This window comes from Sesamum indicum, linkage group LG8 (assembly GCF_026168435.1).
Source record: "Sesamum indicum cultivar Baizhima isolate 11 linkage group LG8, ASM2616843v1, whole genome shotgun sequence".
Lineage (NCBI taxonomy): Eukaryota > Viridiplantae > Streptophyta > Magnoliopsida > Lamiales > Pedaliaceae > Sesamum > Sesamum indicum.
This window is the reverse complement of record NC_142664.1, coordinates 1,421,369-1,441,553: the sequence shown is the minus strand read 5'-3', so window position 1 is coordinate 1,441,553 and position 20,185 is coordinate 1,421,369. Positions and strand designations below refer to the sequence as shown.

General features: G+C 32.4%; 1 protein-coding gene, 1 long non-coding RNA gene and 5 other non-coding genes across 7 annotated transcripts; 1 reads left to right on the top strand and 6 right to left on the bottom strand.

The window, feature by feature from the left end:
- Positions 1 to 1,662: 1,662 nt before the first annotated feature.
- LOC110012464 (uncharacterized) lies at positions 1,663 to 3,996 on the bottom strand. Its single transcript, XR_002287689.2, has 2 exons — positions 3,669 to 3,996; positions 1,663 to 1,885 (listed from the first exon to the last, which is right to left on the bottom strand). It is a non-coding gene; the product is annotated as an uncharacterized LOC110012464 (long non-coding RNA).
- On the bottom strand, positions 2,434 to 2,542 carry LOC148787087 (small nucleolar RNA snoR97). The gene has a single exon (XR_016067091.1). It is a non-coding gene; the product is annotated as a small nucleolar RNA snoR97 (small nucleolar RNA).
- Positions 2,899 to 3,016, bottom strand: LOC148787086 (small nucleolar RNA Z278). Its single transcript, XR_016067103.1, has one exon. It is a non-coding gene; the product is annotated as a small nucleolar RNA Z278 (small nucleolar RNA).
- LOC148787085 (small nucleolar RNA Z223) lies at positions 3,082 to 3,176 on the bottom strand. Its single transcript, XR_016067101.1, has one exon. It is a non-coding gene; the product is annotated as a small nucleolar RNA Z223 (small nucleolar RNA).
- Positions 3,284 to 3,376, bottom strand: LOC148787084 (small nucleolar RNA U36a). Its single transcript, XR_016067078.1, has one exon. It is a non-coding gene; the product is annotated as a small nucleolar RNA U36a (small nucleolar RNA).
- LOC148787083 (small nucleolar RNA snoR134) lies at positions 3,621 to 3,772 on the bottom strand. Its single transcript, XR_016067117.1, has one exon. It is a non-coding gene; the product is annotated as a small nucleolar RNA snoR134 (small nucleolar RNA).
- Positions 3,997 to 10,711: 6,715 nt separating the features above from the next.
- On the top strand, positions 10,712 to 18,716 carry LOC105167380 (external alternative NAD(P)H-ubiquinone oxidoreductase B1, mitochondrial). The gene is made up of 10 exons (XM_011087068.3): positions 10,712 to 10,791; positions 12,216 to 12,474; positions 13,193 to 13,399; positions 13,487 to 13,737; positions 14,049 to 14,268; positions 14,649 to 14,753; positions 15,538 to 15,801; positions 15,888 to 16,009; positions 18,304 to 18,423; positions 18,509 to 18,716. The coding sequence occupies exons 1-10, from the start codon at positions 10,712 to 10,714 to the stop codon at positions 18,594 to 18,596; spliced, it is 1,716 nt and encodes a 571-aa protein (XP_011085370.1). The 3' UTR covers positions 18,597 to 18,716.
- The last annotated feature ends 1,469 nt before the right edge of the window (positions 18,717 to 20,185 follow it).

Sequence of the window (20,185 nt, the reverse complement as noted above, 5' to 3'; positions counted from 1 at the left end):
CGAATGTTGCTCATGCTCTTCTCTATCTCTCAACTCTCAAGTATACCAAAATGTCATCTATAAACACAATAACAAAGTGATCCAGATATTCTTAAAATGTACGAGTCATCAATGCCATAAATACCACTGGTGCATTTGTTAACCCAAAAGGCATCACCAGAAACTCATAATGACCATAACGAGTACGGAAAGCTGTCTTCGGTATGTCATTCTCTGCTATCCTCAACTGCCAATAACCAGACCTCAAATCGATCTTTGAAAATGTTGTAGCTCCCTTTAACTGGTCTAGCAGGTCATCAATCCTCAGCAATGGATATTTATTCTTCACTGTTACTTGGTTTAATTGGCGGTAATCGACACATAACCTCATATTCCCATCTTTCTTCTTCACAAACAACACTGGGGCTCCCCACGGTGAAGTACTCTGCCTGATAAACCCTTTCCCCAATAATTTTTCGATTTGCTTTTTAAGCTCTTGTAATTCTACTCGAGCCATTCAATACGGCGCAATAGAAATTGGGGCAACTCCCGGGAGAGTTTCTATTGCAAAATCCACTTCCCTATGCGGTGGTAATCCTGGTAAGTCATCAGGAAATACTTCATGGAAGTCTCTCACTATAGGGATTTCCTCCAACGTGGGATTAACCTTTTCGGTATCTACCACATGGGTCAGATATGCTTCACAACCCTCTAACATAAGATGCAACCTCATCCCACTTTCCTTGCCAGGCCTAGGACTCTTGCTATAGAGGGACTCCTCTATAAATATAAGGGATACCCCTGAATGGATCCCCCTAACACCTTCGGAAAACTCTCTCACTGCTACTCTATCATTCTAAAATTTATGTTCTTGCTTACGAGATTCTTATTTTTCTCACAATTTATCGTTATATTCATTTATTTTTAAATCAAGGATTAATTTGAGTATCGGAGTGTTGACGTGTTGTTTTGCAGGTCCTCTTTCTCAAGAGCTTTCACTCAATTAGCCAAAATTCGATATCAAGATTCAAAGACTTTTGACCCGTACTAAAATCGCACGCATCACTGAAATTTCTTTTGACAGCTTTTCAATTTTTTTTATAATCAATTTTGTTAAGTTATAAATATAGAACGCAAGTGTTAATTTTAACTCATTTTTTTAATTTATATTTTGTCATCTTTTCAAATAATATAAAATATTTCAAGTCCACCACAAATAGAAATGGGGAAGATCAAAAGTCAGGACACTAAAAAAAAGACTTTCCGTGATTCTTAGTACTTTTTTACTATCAATTTCTTTGTTGAGTAAATAAAATATGGAATTTTATGTGTTAAACTTGGTCTCTTTATTTATTTAAGTCATATTTCTATCATCTATAGTCGATTATCTTATTTATAGTTTTGGGTGAGTAGTCGGGGTGGCATCTTATTAGTATGTAACTTTTATTGATTTTTCTTTGAATTTCGTTAGTGTTAATTAATTTAGTTCCGGAGCTCATTAATGTGTGATATATTCACAAATTACAATTATTTAGCTTGGGGAGGTCGTTTTACCAACTTTCCTCTATAAGCAAAATCGACTATAACTTAATACATTTAATCTCTTTTTAAATTCCATTTTACAGTATAAACAAGATTCAATTAATTGACTTGTAACATTCTTATCTACGCGAAACATCAATATACACAAAAAAGCTCCATTCATAAATGTATTGGGATTAAGTTTAATTGTAGGACACATACACATATTATGTTTGAAATGTTGCATCACAAAATCTAGCCTTGTTCCTATCAAGCTCATATCCTTCGTTTCATACTTGTAAACCCATTACTCTCCCAATAGTCTGAAATGCACTTTAATCAAAAGTAACAACTTTGGCTTGAGCCCACAGATTGCTGCCATCCTCTACAAAATAAATACAATAGGATGATTATAAGAAACAAAAGGAAATTGAATCTCTCTCTGAGCACAAATTTCAAGTAAAGAACCAGTCGCAAAAATGAATTGCAAAGAGAGGCACAAACCATACATTATACATTTGAACACTATATCAGGATTAGGAAACAAATGTCATCAGTAGCAACTGATACCCTACCAGCCAAATCAAAATGAATTTTATTTCTTTTCACAAACTCACGGTAAGAATTCAAGTAAAATTGCAACACCAAAATCCATAAAGTTGAATCTACAATGCTTTCAGAAAAGCACAAAGGGCAGGGCATCATAGCACATGATTGAATTACATAGCTTCTTCAGGATGAACAGAAGGCAACCCGAACTATGCTTGAATGATACAAGTCATCACATGAAACTATCACATGCCAACGCCAAGCTTCATCCCAGGAGAACAGTAACAGACATTCATAAATACCAGCTACAAACTAAAACTATCAGAGGTGGAAAACTTCTAGTTAAAAACAATAGAAATCAAAAACATTTTTCATTTACAGTTGGCATGTAGTGCTGTTATTTAACTCCAATCTCGTTGAAATTTTCAAGAGAAGAAGCTGATGACAACACAACAATATATGAGTTTTTCAGACCCTAAATCCCATACTCAAATTGTGGGCAAGAGTATAGTTAAACTCAATCACAATTCAATGACAAAAATTATTGATACTTCTACACTATTTCATCCAAACAAATGTAAAGTTTTGAACCAAATATGCAAGCTTAAAAATCTTTTCTCAATTGCCTCAGTAACTGGATTTTGATCATTTGCAATGTAGATCCACCAAGGAGGTTCCCCCTGCAAAAGCAGGGACTTGGCTTCACTACTGCTCATATACTATCCAACGTAGCATCATTGGCACAATTGCATCCCTAAAGACATTAAAAACAAACTACTGCTATTGAAATCAATTTCTTATGAATTCAACAGGGAAAGAATAAGACAATGAGCAATTTGTATTTATATAGCCTCAGAAATTTCCAATGGTTTCAGGGGATGATGTAGCAACCCCAAGTAGGTTCTCCCTGAAAATCAAGGACTTGGGATCAGCTACACCTCAATTAAGTGGATTACTCATCACTGACTGCAAATGTTAAAATTGAAAAACTCTTGTTAAAACAAAATTTAAAAAAAAATCCAAAGAAAAGTTCAGCAGCTCAGAGGTTTAAACAGCTTTATCAATCAAGAATTTTCTGAAGCAGAACTGGCATAATTGAGCTGTAAAAACAATCATCACAGCCACGAATATTTCAAATCCAATTCAATTAACTGAAATAAAAAATAAATATACATATTCATATATATAGATATATATGTACATATGTATAAAATAACAAATTGATTTAGATTGTTGGCTCATATCAAGAAATTCAACCATTTTTTTTCTAATTATGCTTCATGGAATATAAATCTCAGAAGCGCGGATAATGCATTAATCACAGCCAAAACAAAATCCTGTATGAAAACAAACCCTCATCTTTAAAAGCTGAAATTTCTTATATATAGCGGATATTTTTAGAGGTAAAACAATGGGAAAAAAGTGAATACCCCCACGTGAAAACCGCATCAAATTTTTGCCTCTATGACTAGCCCTTTTTTCATTAATTAGTGAAATTATCAGAAAAAAAGCTAAAGGTGTGGAAAGGCAAATAAATATGAAAATACAATAGATTTCCAACATAGTGAAAAAAATATGGCCGTCGATTTGACACAGATAAGCCGTGGAAGAAAAGGTACAGTGCGACAAATCTGCAACACTTGACGGCATCGATGTTGCACGAGCATTGGGGCTTCTTTCTTCAGCTATAAATTTTCAGAGGAGCCCGGGAGGCTACGTGCAAATCTCACACATAAGTGCAGAAATTCTTGCCCCAAATAAAAAGTAAAATTTGGGTATTAGATCTGAAAGGGCTGATTCATTCATTCATACAAGGCTGAACAAACGCTGAAAGGGAACACAAAAGTTAGGCGATTTTTCAATTAGGGTTTGAGATAGACGAACTGGAAAAGAGATTGTTGTGAGAGAAGGCGACTGACCTTTGGGGTTTTATAGAGATTTCATAGAGAAACCCTAAAGGCAACTGCTCCGAGACTTGACTCCCTCACTAATATAAAAATAATATTAATAAATATTTTATTTTGGGGCAAAATGCATCAAATCCCCGTCACTATGTTTGTTTTCATTTTTAAATTATTATCGAAACAAATCAAAATATACCCAATATTTATCATTATTCAAAAACACCTTATTTAGGTATTTTTTACTGTTTTAGCATAAATACATACATATATATACAATACATACACATAAATATATATAAAAAAAAGACATGATTTGACAATGAATAGTAATTTTTGTTTCCCAAAACACAACATTGAACATATAATACTTATTTTAAATTATCTCAAAAAATAAATTGAAAACATACATATTATATCTAACACACTTATTTATCTTTGTTTTTTTTCTCTCTATCTCCACAAAACACTCAAAAAATGAATCCAAACATTATGCATGTGTTTTAAAAAGTTTGTAAAAAAATCCTATATTTTGTAAAACTCAACTCAATCGCCCCCTATGTTTTGTAAAACTCAACTCAATCGCCCCCTATGTTTTGTAAAACTCAATTCAATCGCTCCCTCTCCTTTAAATCCAACTAACGGTGTTAATTTTTAAAAAAATAACCGTTATACCCTTACTTAATATATATTATTTCTTATTTTAACGACCGTTGGATTTTTTTTAATCAAATATTGTTCGTTAGAAAATCTCAATCGTTAAATTTAAAAAAATACAATGTTTAGATTCAACAAATTATTTAACTTATATTATATATAAATAATTTAAAATTTAAAAAATATATTATTATTATATATTAAAAAAAAATAGAAGCTAACTATGCACCCCACCCCCCAGCTCCCACCCCCTTACCCCCCGCTTCCCCCCACCACCCCACCACCATCTCCGCTACGACGTGCAATTTCTTAAGATCATTAGATCTTCGTAAATGCTTTACCAATTTGAGTAAGGTCGGTCTCATTAGAATCATCTCGAAGAGGCGAGTCTAATGGTTGTGGTCTGAGACCGAGATTTGACTGAACGACAACGAATCAACGATAAACATATTCGACAGTTGTGGCTCGAGCCCAATCTCTCCGATTGATGAAAACTCAAATTGAAGGTATGGAAATGTTCGTCTTGAAAAGAGGATTTGAATGGTACCATTCGCAACCAAAAACCCATCCGGACGGCGACGGAAGTTTCCGGCAAAAAATTGGGCAAAAATTGTCGGTTTTCTTTTTTTTTAATTTTTTAATTAATTGAAAATATTTAAAATAATTATAATAATTAAATATTTTAGCTAATTAAGAATAATTATAATAATATTTATTGTACTTAAAATATATTTTAATTAATTAAAAATAATTTTAGATTTAAAAATTAACAATTATAAAATTATTTGAATTTAAAAATATAATATATTTAATATTTAATAAGTAAAAAATAATTTAATATTTTAATTTAAATTATAAAACAAATACAAAAACAAAACAAAAATAAAAAAGGGTATTTTAGTGAAAAATACCTAAAAAAAAGATTAAAAAAACAGTTAAAAAATACCCCCACATGCATAAAAAACGCATGTAATGCACCTTTCATTAATTACTAACGGAAGGGGTTGTTGCTGAGTTTTACAAAACACAAGGTGGTTTTTAGGAGGATTTTTTTGCAAATTTTTTAAAATATAGGGGGATTTTATACATTTTGTCCTTTTATTTTGTTCACATTGAATAATTAAGTTAATATTTTATTTTCTTGAATTTTTTCATATAATTTTAGTTCTAATATTTAATAATGTCCTACATATTGGAATCTTTTAAACTTGCGTACTTCCATAATATGATAGGATCGTTTAAACAGTAAATACTGAATTAAAAAATATATTATATATGAATGTTAACCACATTTTATTTGGTTTACTATTTACCTTTTATATAAATTCCTCATATACTTATTTTTCATCACAATCGAAAAAGTTCGTATACTATATTTATGTTTATATTATTTTCTCATTCATAATAATTTATGCATATTTTGTGGTTCGAGAAGGATATTTACATTTCAATTTATTTTAAATATCGTTACATCTTTTTTCTATTTACCCTTGTCTTTTATAATGTAAGTTTCTATTCTTATTCTTATTTTATTTTTTCAATAAGTAATATCATTTTAGGTTTAAATACTTTATCAGTCTCTTTTTTAAGATAAATTAATTAATAAAAATAATACATTTAGCTATTTTTTATTTTTGATATTTTTTATAGAATTGGATATATTTAAAAGTTGTTTAAGGATTTTGATTTCATATAATTGTTAGAATGGGCAACCAAAAGTCAATTGGATTGGTTGTTTGCCATTCGCTAATCTTTATCAATAATATTAAATTGATGAGTACAGGAAAAATTCATCAAGTTGGCAATGTGTTTCATTGTGCTTACCACTGATATTGAATAGGGTTTCAATGTCACAATAATGTTAAACCCACGATGTTGGGCTAGCATAGGTTTGGCAGCTATAGAACTAACTCCTGATGGTCTGTTTAAAATATTCCAAGTCAAGGACATCGAGACAGGGTATCGAGGGTCTTATAGAGACTTGCACTAAGTACTGCAACTGTGTTTCGTCGGTAGGAGACTTAGATCGTCTGTGCAATTTTAGTTGGTTAATTGGCAAGATAGTCCATTGATTGAACTGACTCGGGGGAATCGTCATATAGAACCCTATTAAGGCTTGTCGATATGATTGAAATTCCCATTTCCAATAGTATGAGATTAGTCCTCGAACATGAGAAATCATGACAGTTACGAGCATACAAAAACTATTTCTTGAATATGGCGAGTAGTGGCTGTGTCATGAGGTTTGATCATCACAAGCCTTATTTAGTGCAATCGGAGTATGTAGTAAGCACGGTGGATTCCAAGAGAGGATTTGTCTCCTGTCAGCATATGTCAGAGAGTTCTCCTATGCACTATGAGATGGTTTAAACTCTAAAAGTCTTTGGCTAGAGTGATTGATCGATCAAGAGTATATTTTCTAGATCGGATCAGTAGAGTAAACGCGTATTGAGTATCAAGTATAGTTGCATAGTCAAGGATGTGACGCTCAATTTCATGCCCTAGACTAAGGCAGAGAGACGGTTGACAGTAGGACTGTACTCGTGTGGACTCGGAACCTAAATCTTCACGCCATATTTCACCTAGTCTCTAGTGCAATGGACTGTTCATAGACGATTATCCATGATAATGGGCTAATTCCGATTATGAGATAATAAAAAATAATTAATTAAATAAGATTTAATTAATTATATTGGTCACACACGCCCAAGTCTCGCTGAGGGTGAACCTAGAAAGTCACACCGTACCACTATAATAGGATGGAAATAATTCTAGAAGAGTCGGATTAATTTAATTAAATTAATCTTTAGAGAAAATAAATGATTGTTGTAGAGTGGCAACCTCAAGACCCTAATCAACTATTACAAACGATTGGAGTACGAAACTCTTTAATACAAACCGATATTACACAAAATAAATGATAATAAGAAAATAATAAGAACAAATCTTAAGCTTTTACAAATCTGCAGATTACAGCTCAGGGATAGCCAGATCCAGTAGCACTATTCACAAAGAACGTTTCAGCCCACGGTTGCTCCAACTCCAACCCGGAACCACAAAGGTCTTACAGTCCTCTCAATCTCTCGTCACCAAGGTTCACAGAGGGCTTGCTTGTTCACTCAGAACGTTTTCAGAAAGAGAGATAAGAGAGTTCGTCGGTTTTTTGTATCTGGATCAAAATGGAGAGCACCCCTTTTTAAGGGGGTTGAAAGATCGCGTATAAGGAATGCCTCAACATCTTTCCAATAGCCATTGAATTGGCTAAGGAAAGCTGTCATGATATCCGGTGAAGTAGAGGAAACAAATCAAAGAGATTTGTGTGTGTGTGTGTGTGTGTGTGAGAGAGAGAGAGAGAGAGAGAGAGAGAGAGAGAGTGAAGAAAGCTGTCGGCGCTCAATGGAGAAGGAAAAAGGAAAGTGAGATCAAGAGGGATTGCTGAACATATATAAGGGAAAGGAAATGGGTGGGTTTTTACGGTCAAACCAATGGGTCTTATCGGGTTGGAGTAGTGGGCCTCCAATGATGGACTTACTTTGTCAAATGGACTTTAAACCATAATCATAACATGCTCCACCTTGGACCAAAGACTAAAGGTCATTGGTCAGGAGTATTTTATTCATAGGGATCTGGCTATTTCATCATTGCCTAAGGGCCCGCTCCAGTGTACCTGCAAAAGATGTTAATAACAGGATATCTAAAGCACAAAGCATAACACACAACTCGATTAGCACTAAGCACTTTTAACAATTAGCACACAACAATTAATACTAAGTTAATTTTCAAACAAAGGCTATAGCATATTGCCACCGATGCTCATTCACAAAGAATCATCTAGCCACAAAGGGCTCATCAAATCACTTAGGTTCAACCTGTCATATTTCACGAAGACTAAAGCATAGTCACATAGCCACATAGGCACGATTGAACGACCACATAGGCTCAATTAAAACACTTAACCACTTAGGCTCAAGACACAAAGTCTTACGGTATTCACAAGGAACATAGCACTTAGCACAAAGCAATCACAAGAATTATGAATTGATACAAAATCAATAAACTATTAATTCTTCTTCTTCAATCACTAAGTTTGTTTCTTCCTTTTTATTAAACCATTTTGGTCTTTTACAATCTTTTATAAAATGACCCTTTTCGCCACAATTGTAGCATCTCCTATCTTTATCCTTAGCTTCTTCATCGTTATCACTAGAGTCGGAACTATTGTGTTTTTCATTCCTTTCTTTGCTATGTCTTTTATGAAAAGAATTTCTATATCTAGATTTTCCTCTAACAGAATTAACATCATGTTGGTTGCTGCTAGGTCTATTCATTTTTAGGTCAATCTCTTTGCTTTTTAGTCCATTCACAACAGTATCAAGGTTCACGCTATCTCTACCGTATTTAACAGCAGCTTTCACATCAGAATAAGTAGGTATGGCAATCAAAAGCACAATAGGAGAGTACTCATCAATATTTTTATCATCAGTCAACTTTATGTCTTGAACCAGTTTAGTGAAATCATCCAAGTTTTCATCAATGTTTTTAGACAAATCAAGTTTGTATTTAAAAAATTTATCAAGTAAGAACAGTTTACTCGGTAGAGAAGTTTAAGTATAAAGCTCTTCCAACTTTTCCCATAATTCTTTAGCAAAATTTTGTTTACCAATTTTTCTGAGCACAGAATCAGACAGATTCAATATAATCGAAAAATACGCGAACTCATCATTTTTCAATATTTTTTCTTCAGAAATGTTATCAGAATATTTGCCATCTATGGCCTTGAAAACTTTTTGTTGGATCAAAATCCCTTTCATTTTCTGTTGCCAAAGCGAAAAATCACTTTTTCCATCGAAAAGTTGGAGATTATAACCGGCCATTTACAAAAGATTTTGAGAAATCGGCTTTTAACAGAAAATATGAAATTTCAAAAAGGAATTTTAACACACTGAATTTTTTGACACAATTACTGAGTAATAAAATTCATCGCTTTAACTAAAAAAAAAGTAAAATTATATTCTACACACATGTATATATAATAGGTCGTCGACCTCAATCTTCAATCCTCAACCATTAATTTTAAAGATTATTTTCATAATGAAGTAGTAAAATATGCAAGACACGTGCAGGTATTTTAATCATCCAAAATTGCTAAGGTGAGATATATCAATCTCTCACTACCCAAAAGCGTGCCGCGCCTTCCAACGCGTTTAGATCTATTTGTCCGCTCTAGAATCGGAAACATCAAACAAATACAATCACGTGGCATTGTCCGAACGCTGAAAAACCACATTCCCATCCCAACATTTTCTATTTCTATACAGACAGACGTACAAATCTCTCTCACAGAGTACCATATAATTATACATATCCAAACACCAATTGCATTCTTGTTGCAACTACAACTCCCATAATATTCCGTAGCTAATTTTATAACATTGATTAACGATTTAAATTACAAACATTATATTTAAATAATGCTTAATAAGCCTTCAAAGAAATATAATTTAAAAATCATCATAAATCAATACTATCCACCGTAGTTAAACAAAACCAATATGAAAATTCAAGTTTCGACCATAATTAACCAACATTTGCCACGATTTTATCTATTTCTAAAATATTTACAACAGTTTCTTTATTATGGCTATTTTGGTCTCACTCCCCCAAACAACAATTAATACATGATCGCAACTGTAATTAATTTATATTTGCTTTATTTTTAATGTTGATGATATATAATAATTACCCATAACAAAAAAAATCATATTTGATTTGGCAATTTGATAAAAATAACTTATATACACTTTGAGCCAACTTCAATTGTCTTGAGAATTCAAATATCAATGAATACTGCATATATCATCGTGAGAATTATAAAAAATAATTAATTCCAAAATTAATTTAGGGTTAATTAATTAATTTAGTAACAGAACAAATCTCTTTGACCAACGTACATACATCCATTTAAGGCTCATAATAACTACCAAGAATTGAGGAGGGAACAACGCTCTTTATATAGGTTTCTACAGTTACTATAGTAAGAGTTAAAATTGGTGTTTTTGATCCAGAATTCCGACAGCAATTAGTAATTAGAGAAGACAGGAAAGATGAGATTTTTCTGCTACTTCAACAGATTTCTGCATGACCACCCCACTTCAACCAAGCTTTTGCTTCTTTCTTCACTCAGGTTTAATTTTCACCATGATTCCAAATTGTTTTTCATGCATGTTCATTGAAAATAAAATTTTGCATTATTGTTAGAGATCGATGTGGTCTGATCCGCATAAGAATTTTTCGTGTTTTCGTCATGATCATCGCTGTTTCATTTGGATGGATCGGATCTCTTGTATTTTTTTTTTATGAATTCCCATGTTTATTTATATTTTTTTTGTAAACCCTTTAATCTTCTTTTATTTATAGTTAAGTGGTTTTTGGAATTACTGTTTGTTATTTTGATTAATTTCTGGGAAGACTATGCTTAGTATTTTTTATTTTTTTTATTTTTTGGGAGAAAACTACGCTCTGTAATTGAAAATCTGTTTCTTAGGTTGATTTTTTTGTAAGAGAGCCGGCTGTTTTATTTATACAAAATCTCAATTATGGGACGAAAAATACAATTATTTTCTAACCTTTCATGTAAGCTAAAGAAAGGAAACTGCTGATCCACAAGTTCTCTAACATTTATCAGCTTGTTTGGAAACACGTTTTAAATGGACTTACATGCAGACATGAAAGTCTATTTTGAAAACGAAAAATAAAAGTATTGGATTTTTAGCATAAATTACATGTCTAAAAGTCTTTCCTTAGGAAGTGAGAGAATTAGTGGCTCTTTCAAAATATAATTACTGCATTTCGTGAAAGTTCGTAGTTTCTTTTACCAACCATGGTTTGTTAATATCAAAAGGCTAATCAAGAAACGTTATTTAAAAAAATGCGTTTTATTTTTAATTTTTTTTTATGGGCTTTTAGTTAGATCGATGCGAGGCTTTTCAAATACACTTTTACTATTTTTTTTTATAACTGAATTAAGCCCGACCTGAATTTCAATACTTATCCAAAGAAAAATTAAGTTCAAGTTTGATTTGTTAATTTAGCAGATTTAATGTAATTTACCTATTTATGATATTGCAAATGAGCTAGGGTTAGCAACGAGTCGAGCTCGAGCTGCCGAACTCGAGAACCATTTCTCGAGCCGACGAGCAATTTTCATTTGGATTTACACCACCAGAATACAATTAAAGAGCTTCAACAAATATGGAGGAGAAAGACAACCATCTGAAACTGAAATTCGCACAGACATCGGACTTTCATTTAAATTACTACTTATAAAAAAATAATAGCAATTTTTCTTTCTATTTAAGTTGGAAAATTGTTTCATTTTGAAAAAAACAGGGGATAAATTGTTGCATTTTTAAAAATATTGAGAGATAAATTGCTACTTTTTTTTCATATAAGGATAATTTACTTATTTACAATATGACAAGAGGTTGCTTGCACTTTTACCTTAATTTAACAAATCAAGCTCAAGCGAGCTTTTAACCATCAATCTCATCAAATCGAATATCTAATAATTTGAATTAATTCTTCAACTTTCTTCTTGACTGTTTACAGCAGCGGAGGTGTAGTGGCGTATGCAGAAGGGAAAAAGTCAGTTTCTCCACAGGAAATTACACAAAAGAAAAGAGTGGTAGTTCTTGGAACAGGATGGGCTGGTACTAGCTTCCTCAAAGATCTCGACATCTCCACGTACGACGTTCAGGTCGTTTCGCCTAGGAACTATTTTGCGTTCACGCCGTTGCTGCCCAGCGTCACCTGTGGAACGGTCGAGGCACGGAGCATCGTTGAGCCTGTTCGAAACATCATAAAGAAGGTAAATTATGTCAATTCTGTGCAGCTTCAGTACATTGCTCGTTAGTGAGTCTCGATGTTGGCTGGAGTACGATGATGTGACTAAAATTCGGAAAATTTTAAACTTTGGAGGGAAAACGCATGCATTTTGCATGTGGGCCCTGAAAATTGCTGCTTATCGATCTCTCGGGATTAAAATTGTCCCCGCCTCTTAATTTATAGGATTTAAATTTGGAACTTGACCAATTCCATGAATTTCATTTTTAATAAATTTTAGTACTAATAAATTTCAAACTATGTTACACCACAAAAAATGTGGTTCTGCTCACCATTACGTCCATCAACTCATGTTTTCTTGTCACTTTTGTTTTTCAAAAGATCCCCCTTGTCCCTAATTTATGCCAATAATTTAGTTTACTGTCACTATAAAAAATAATATCACTGGCAATAATAGAAGTTTCTAATTAATTAATAATGAAATTTGTTGCTAATTTATGTCAATTAGCAGCGAATTAGCAAGATAAATATTTACTTGATATTTGCAAAAGAAGTTTTGCAATATTAAAATCATGTTATAGCAAGAAATTATGTCATTTTTAGTGCTAATTCTGAAATGACAAGAATTTAAAATTTCTAATTACTAATAAATTTACTCTCCTTTTTAATATTTTGCTAGCTATTGGCATAATTTCTTATAGTGTGTGTTTCCAACTTTCTGATTTTACGGAAATTTTCGACAGAGGAACGGCGAAATCAAGTTCTGGGAGGCGGAATGCCTGAAGATCGATCCAGTGAAAAAAAGCGTCTTGTGCCGCTCCAACATCGATGAAAATTTAGCTGGGAATAATGAGTTCTCTTTGGAATACGATTACTTAGTTATAGCCATTGGAGCTAAAGTGAATACGTTCAACACTCCTGGCGTGATGGAAAACTGCCATTTCCTGAAGGTGATGATGCGTCCTAATTTAAGGAATACATGTATGTAAGAAACAGACAGGGCTTTCTGCTTGATCTAACCTCGTTTGCTCATGCAGGAAGTCGAGGATGCTCAGAGGATCCGTCGGGCTGTAATCGATTGCTTTGAGAAGGCAGTTCTTCCGGGGCTGACTGAGGAAGAGCGAAGAACGAATCTCCATTTCGTGATCGTAGGAGGGGGTCCGACCGGCGTGGAGTTTGCTGCGGAGCTTCATGATTTCGTTCATGAAGATCTGGTGAACATCTATCCCTCGGTTGGAGATTTAGTGAGGATAACTGTCATACAATCTGGGGACCATATTTTGAACACGTAAGCTACTTCTCAGTGGTTATAAGTAAATGAATATTGGCCATGTTTGGATTCATTTTTAAATTGGCTGGTTTTGAAACTGCCTATAAATGAAAGAAAACTTTTGATCCAAATCGAGTTTGGATTAATTTAAATCAATTATATAGTCAGTGCAATAGTGTGATTTGTGTCCAGTTTAAAAAAAATGATCAATTACATGTCAAGTGTATTGCACTTGTTCTGTGATTGGTTCGATTTGGCTAAACTAACTTGATTTCGGTAAGAATTTTTCATAAATAGACGTGAGTATGGGAATCTTGTTTCTTTCGTAGGTTTGATGAAAGGATAAGCTCATTTGCCGAATCGAAGTTTCAGAGAGATGGTATTGAAGTCCTAACAGGACACCGTGTCATGAGCGTGTCAGATCGAATGATTAATATGACAGCAAAATCCACTGGAGAGGATGTTGCCATTCCTCATGGAATGGTTGTGTGGTCAACTGGGGTTGGAACTCGACCAGTTATCCAGGACCTTATGGAACAAATTGACCAGGTATTTTCTTACACCACTGTATTTTACAAGTTATGTGATTGGTTCAATTCCCTTAAACCTGATATTGATATGAATTTTGCCTTTTCTAATCATAAAATCAGTTGGCTCTTTGCTTTCAAAAACCTGCATCCTCTAACTTCGATACCAACTGAATGTTTGAATGTGACAACTGATATTACAAAAAATTCTTACTCAAATCAGATTTGATCGAATCAAAGCAATCACACAATAAGTGTAGCGTATTTGCCATCTAATTTTTTTTTAAACTGTACGCGAATCACACACAATTACAAAATAATTAGTTCAAAACTGAACCAATTTGATTCTAGAATTTTCCGAAATCTACACCAATTAGTTATCTTTTGTATATATTTTTGCAGGGTAATAGGCGTATTCTAGCAACTGATGAATGGTTGCGAGTAAAGGGATGTGCTGATGTATATGCTCTTGGTGATTGTACCACTGTAGATCAGAAAAAGATCGTGGTAATCTATACTATTTAATATTATTATTTTGAAAGTTTATTTTAACTAGCAACTATTATGTGTGGTGCACGTGTAGTACAGTTATTAGGGTAAATTATATTTTTGGTTTTATAAAAAGACCTGTTTTTAGTTTTGATCCCACACTCAGGCCAATTCGCACATTAAGTCCCATATGTGGGTTTTTTTTTTTTTTTCAATTTGAGAACCATTAAGAGATTTTCGTCCAATTGATAATGACAGTTGCTCTCTCTGTTAGTCAATACAATCAAAATAAGGGTAAATTATATTTTTGGTCCCATAAGTGGACCTGTTTTCAAATTTATATCTACGGAATTTAGAGGAATTAGAACAATTATAGATCACTTTTTTCCCAATTTAATTTTTTATGTCCTTTAATTCTCTACCTATTTATACTTTTGTATTATTAATCTCTACTTTTTAATCTTTAATATCATATTCTAATTATTTTGCTCACATATTTGGGTTATTTGGGTACTATGCCACACACTCATATTTTGTATGTCTGGTCTATAGGGGGGAATATATTTCGAAAAATTACACTTCCAAATTCATGATAAATGTTTTGACTACCGTAAAATTATGATAAATTATGGTAAAAATATGAATATTTGCTCTGACTTTGTTTAGACGTGATTAATAGTATTGATTTATTATAATTTTTAAGCTGTAGTGATTTATAATGTAACAAAAACTCAATTTTTATTTTTTTGTTAGTGATTATGCAAAATGAGAAATATTTTCAACTATCATCACAATTTTGCAGGAAGATATCTCGGAGATATTCAGGGCTGCAGACAAAGACAACTCCGGCACCTTAACCATCGAGGAATTCCAAGACGTGATCGAAGATGTGGTCATCCGGTACCCGCAAGTGGAATTGTACCTGAAGAGCAAGCATCTGTTCAGTGTGTCCGACTTGCTCAAAGACATGTACAGTAACAATAGAGAAGAGATAGACATAGAAGAGTTCAAGTCGGCGTTATCGCTTGTGGATAAGCAGACCAAGAGCCTTCCTGCCACTGCTCAAGTAAGTTTGCCTATCCATCGTTGATGACGATCAAGAAACGAGTTTCGGTCACCGTTACGTGCGTCATATATACGTATCTGCTGCAGGTTGCTGCTCAACAAGGTACTTATCTTTCAAGCTGCTTCAACAAGATGGAAAAATGTAAGCAGAATCCTGAGGGCCCTCGCAAGTTCAGGAGTGGCGGTCGTCATGAATTCCGTCCTTTCAGGTATGTATTTCTCCTTGGATCCAATCATGATTCAAAGTTGGGTATGGGTGATAATACTTTTTTTCACATGGATCACGGCATATTGGGATGTTATGGGCGATACAAAACAAATATTTTATATACTTTAAAAATTCAAAAACAATTTAGTAAAATTATAAAAATTATAAGTATCACAAATTACTATTTAATATTAGGCTTAAATGCAATTTTCGTCCCCTAATTTCAGGTCATTCTCGTGTTAGTCCCCTAAGTTACTAGGGTTTTTTTGATCCCGTAAAATTGAAAAAATCTCAATTTTGGTACAAGTTTGGTCGGAAAGTTGAGTCACACGTCGGAAAAAGTCACATGCCTGGCATGTGACTTTTTAAATTGGGGCTTGCATTGTGATTGGCTGAAAATAAAAGGCTTAAAGGCAATTTTCGTCCCCTAACTTCAGGCCATGTCTTCACCACATCATCTTTTCCAGCCAATCACAATGCAAGCCCAATTTAAAAGGTCACATGCCTGGCATGTGGCTTTTTCCGACGAGTGACTCAACTTTCCGACCAAATTTGTACCAAAATTGAGATTTTTTCAGTTTTACGGGACCAAAATGGGACCCTAGTAACTTAGGAGACTAAAACGAGAATAGTTTGAAGTCAGGGGACGAAAATTGCCTTTAATCCTTAATATTACAAATGAAAATATTTATGGTATCTAGCATTGTTAAATTAATCATAAAAGTGCTTAAGAAATTGATACATATATAAAACTAAAATATAAGCACACGAAATATACTGCATCATGTTTGTCTTGACTATATTTATTTCTCAAATCAGTGATAATTGAGTAAAAGTTGTCTAGGAGTGGAGGTTCCATAATAATGACATGAGACTCTTTAGAATGTTTAGTAAGTTCATACAATTTCTCAACGTATATCTTCGAGCTTGATTCCACCAACCAATTTTATATTAAATTCATCTAAGAAATTAATCGACATTATTCGAACAATTTTAAGTGGATACAAACATTCTCTGAATAATTTTCTTTATATCAACCATGTGAGCTCACTAAAGTTCATTTTCCAACACTCTAAATGACCAAACTAAATCACAAAATAACTTGTGCATTGTTCAATTTCAAAGTGTTTTGGAGAGATTTTGTTTTAAAAAAAATGGCCAGGAATTATGTGAAGAAAATTCTTTTTTTGCTGATAAAATCGGATATTGTAGGCGATAATATCGGATATGAGCATTGTATCAATAATAATATCGGATGTTGACATCACATAATACAGTCGATACGTAATAATTTTTGATAATATCTATTATCGATCAATTTTCTTGGTTTGGTCCTTATGTATCGGCCGATATCCGATATTTTGAACCATAATTTCAATAGTTAGGTTTATCTCAGGTTACATGAATAAAATACGAGTTACTCCATCTAAGTATCCAGTGGTTTCCAATAGGGTTAATTGCATTTTACCCTTTGTGGAAAACATCGATCGACGCAAAATTTGAAAACTTGCATTTTACGTACATACCATAAGTTTATTTTTTTGCGATTTTATTCCTATTATTTTTAGCACACCACATTGCATCTTATAACTTCAAAAAATTTAAATTTTTTAGTCCAAAATGTTAGCTCGATTAAATTTATGATAATTCCTATCAAGACCTGACTGAGCTCGTGCAATACATGTGCTCTTTTCGTCAAAAAATTAATAAAATTAAAATTTGAGATTAAAATTACAATTTTTTTTAAAATTATGGAATGCAATATAGTTTAGTGGGACAAAAATCATAAATAAACTAATTTACGCAACGCAAAATACAATATTCCCGTATGGAACCCTTTTGAACCAAAAACGAAGAAAAGATGGCAACAAGTACTCCTAAGTTTTTAACAGAGAAGTTTGTTGATTGAACTGATATATCAATCACATCGTTCTGTTATTCTTGAGATTCTCTTTTAGAGTACATAAATTAATTTGCATCAGAGAAAATATTAGAGTAAATTACACGAATACCTCGTGAGATTAAATTTAATTACATAAATACTTTATATTTTTTATAAGAATTATAGGTACACCTCATGTAGGGTGCTAGTGAAAATATACATCATGGTGTGTTTGTATAAAATTTAGCCATTGAATATGGATTGTACTTGTAATTACAACTACAACATTAAAGAGTGTAATTTTACAAAAAGTTGGGATGTTCACGTAATTAGACTTAACCTCGGGCATGTTAATGTAAATTATATATATTGATATCTTTAATTTGTGATTCTTCATGTGTCTTGAACACCAGGTACCGACATCTTGGGCAATTCGCCCCCCTTGGTGGGGAGCAGGCAGCCGCTGAGTTGCCGGGAGACTGGGTTTCAATGGGCCGTAGCACTCAGTGGCTTTGGTATTCAGTATATGCAAGGTCAATACATACATCTTGGACAAATTATGCATTCTTATCTACTTTACAATGTTCGTCTGAATGATGAAAATAAGTTTACGTACAGTAAGCAAGTGAGCTGGCGGACAAGGTTGCTAGTCATGGGTGATTGGTCGAGGAGATACATTTTCGGGAGAGATTCAAGTCGCATCTGAGAAAAGCTTCTGCTCCATGTTGTCAATTTCTAGCTCTTGAATTTACACTGGTATTCAACTCAGTGTTGTGAGAATTCAACTTAGAATTCACACTGATTTTCATAATTTTAATGTAAGCAATAGGCCTTGATCATTATGTTAACAATAACATCTATTTGTCTATGTAATTGTTGAATCTAAAACCGAAGACGTTTAAACATAGTTTTTAAGGCTATTACATAGTAATTTGGGGTTTGAAAATGTTCACAACTAGACCTTTATGTCTGATAAACAAAAAAGTACGCATCCAACCTTTGAGGCATTGTTTCCTAACAATAGGGTGGGTTTGGGTTCAAATATCGAATACAATCATACCTAAATTTGTTACAAAAATCATTACAATATCAATTAAATCAAAGTCTACTGAGCCATTACAAAAGCAGTTCCAAATTTATTTTTTTTCATGTGACTAGATTGTAACGACCTATAGAGGCTAGTACAAAGACCGTTGCAAATTGTAACGGCTTCCTGTTAAGCCGTTACAAATAGTTTGTAATGCCCCATTTAGCGGCAATAGGACTATTACAAAAGCCATTATAAATTATAAAAGCCGTTTCAAATTAATAAAATGACCATTACAAAAGTCGTTATAAGAACATAATTTGTTTGTAGTGGTGAGTGCTGAAAGAAATTGGGGGGAAAGAAAAAAAGATTGAGAAAGAAAGAAAGAGAGTGAGGGAGAGTGGAAGAAAGAAAGAAAAAGAAGGATTTAGAGTTGTGAGAAAGAAAGGGAAAGAGAGAATGTATATTTTTTAATAAAATTGTTGGTGAAATTTAAAATTATTAAGTTTATATATTTTTTATAAATAAATAATATTAAATATTATTATATAAGTTATAAAAAATAGTAAACATATAGTACTGCATTTTAATTTATTGTTATAGCTATATATTACTAAATAGTTTAGTAGTAATATAATTAGTAATAATATTAAAAACATATATACATCAAATTGTCAAAATACTTGCATATAGTTTTGTATAGTTATTGATATTAATAAAAAAAATAAATATAAATTATTTTTTAAAAGTTGTTGATCTCATTGCATACAGAAAAAAATTAAGAGAATAATTTTTTAAATGAAAGTACAAAATAGTGATTGATCTCCTTATTTGTCTTTAGATTAATTTATTGGAATCACAAAATTTTGACATAAATTTACAAATAATTCATTGCATACTATGTATCTTGATATAAATATAAACCTCACAATTCATATTAAAAAAATATAGTTAAGAGATTATAAATGGATATTAAAATTTAATATAAAAATTATTGTTATTTTAAAAAATTATTAAAACTTATTAAATTATTGATTAAGCTTGTTGATTTCATTATACATATATAATAAAATAATAATAAAAATAATTAAAACTATTCAACCATCATCATCATTATTATCATTATTATTATTATCTTTAGATTAATTCATAGGAATCGCCAAAGTTTGACATAAATTTGTAGGTAATAATATAGATTGCATAATGCATACTATATAATCTTGATATAAATATAAAACTCACAAATAGATATAAAAAATTATAAATTA

What these genes read in the sequence shown, in the direction of transcription:
- LOC105167380 (XM_011087068.3), top strand. Translation starts at nt 10,712, where the DNA reads ATGAGATTTTTCTGCTACTTCAACAGATTTCTGCATGACCACCCCACT. An exon ending in TTGCTTCTTTCTTCACTCAG is followed by an intron (nt 10,792 to 12,215) that starts GTTTAATTTTCA and finishes GACTGTTTACAG; the next exon opens with CAGCGGAGGTGTAGTGGCGT. An exon ending in CATGAATTCCGTCCTTTCAG is followed by an intron (nt 16,010 to 18,303) that starts GTATGTATTTCT and finishes CTTGAACACCAG; the next exon opens with GTACCGACATCTTGGGCAAT.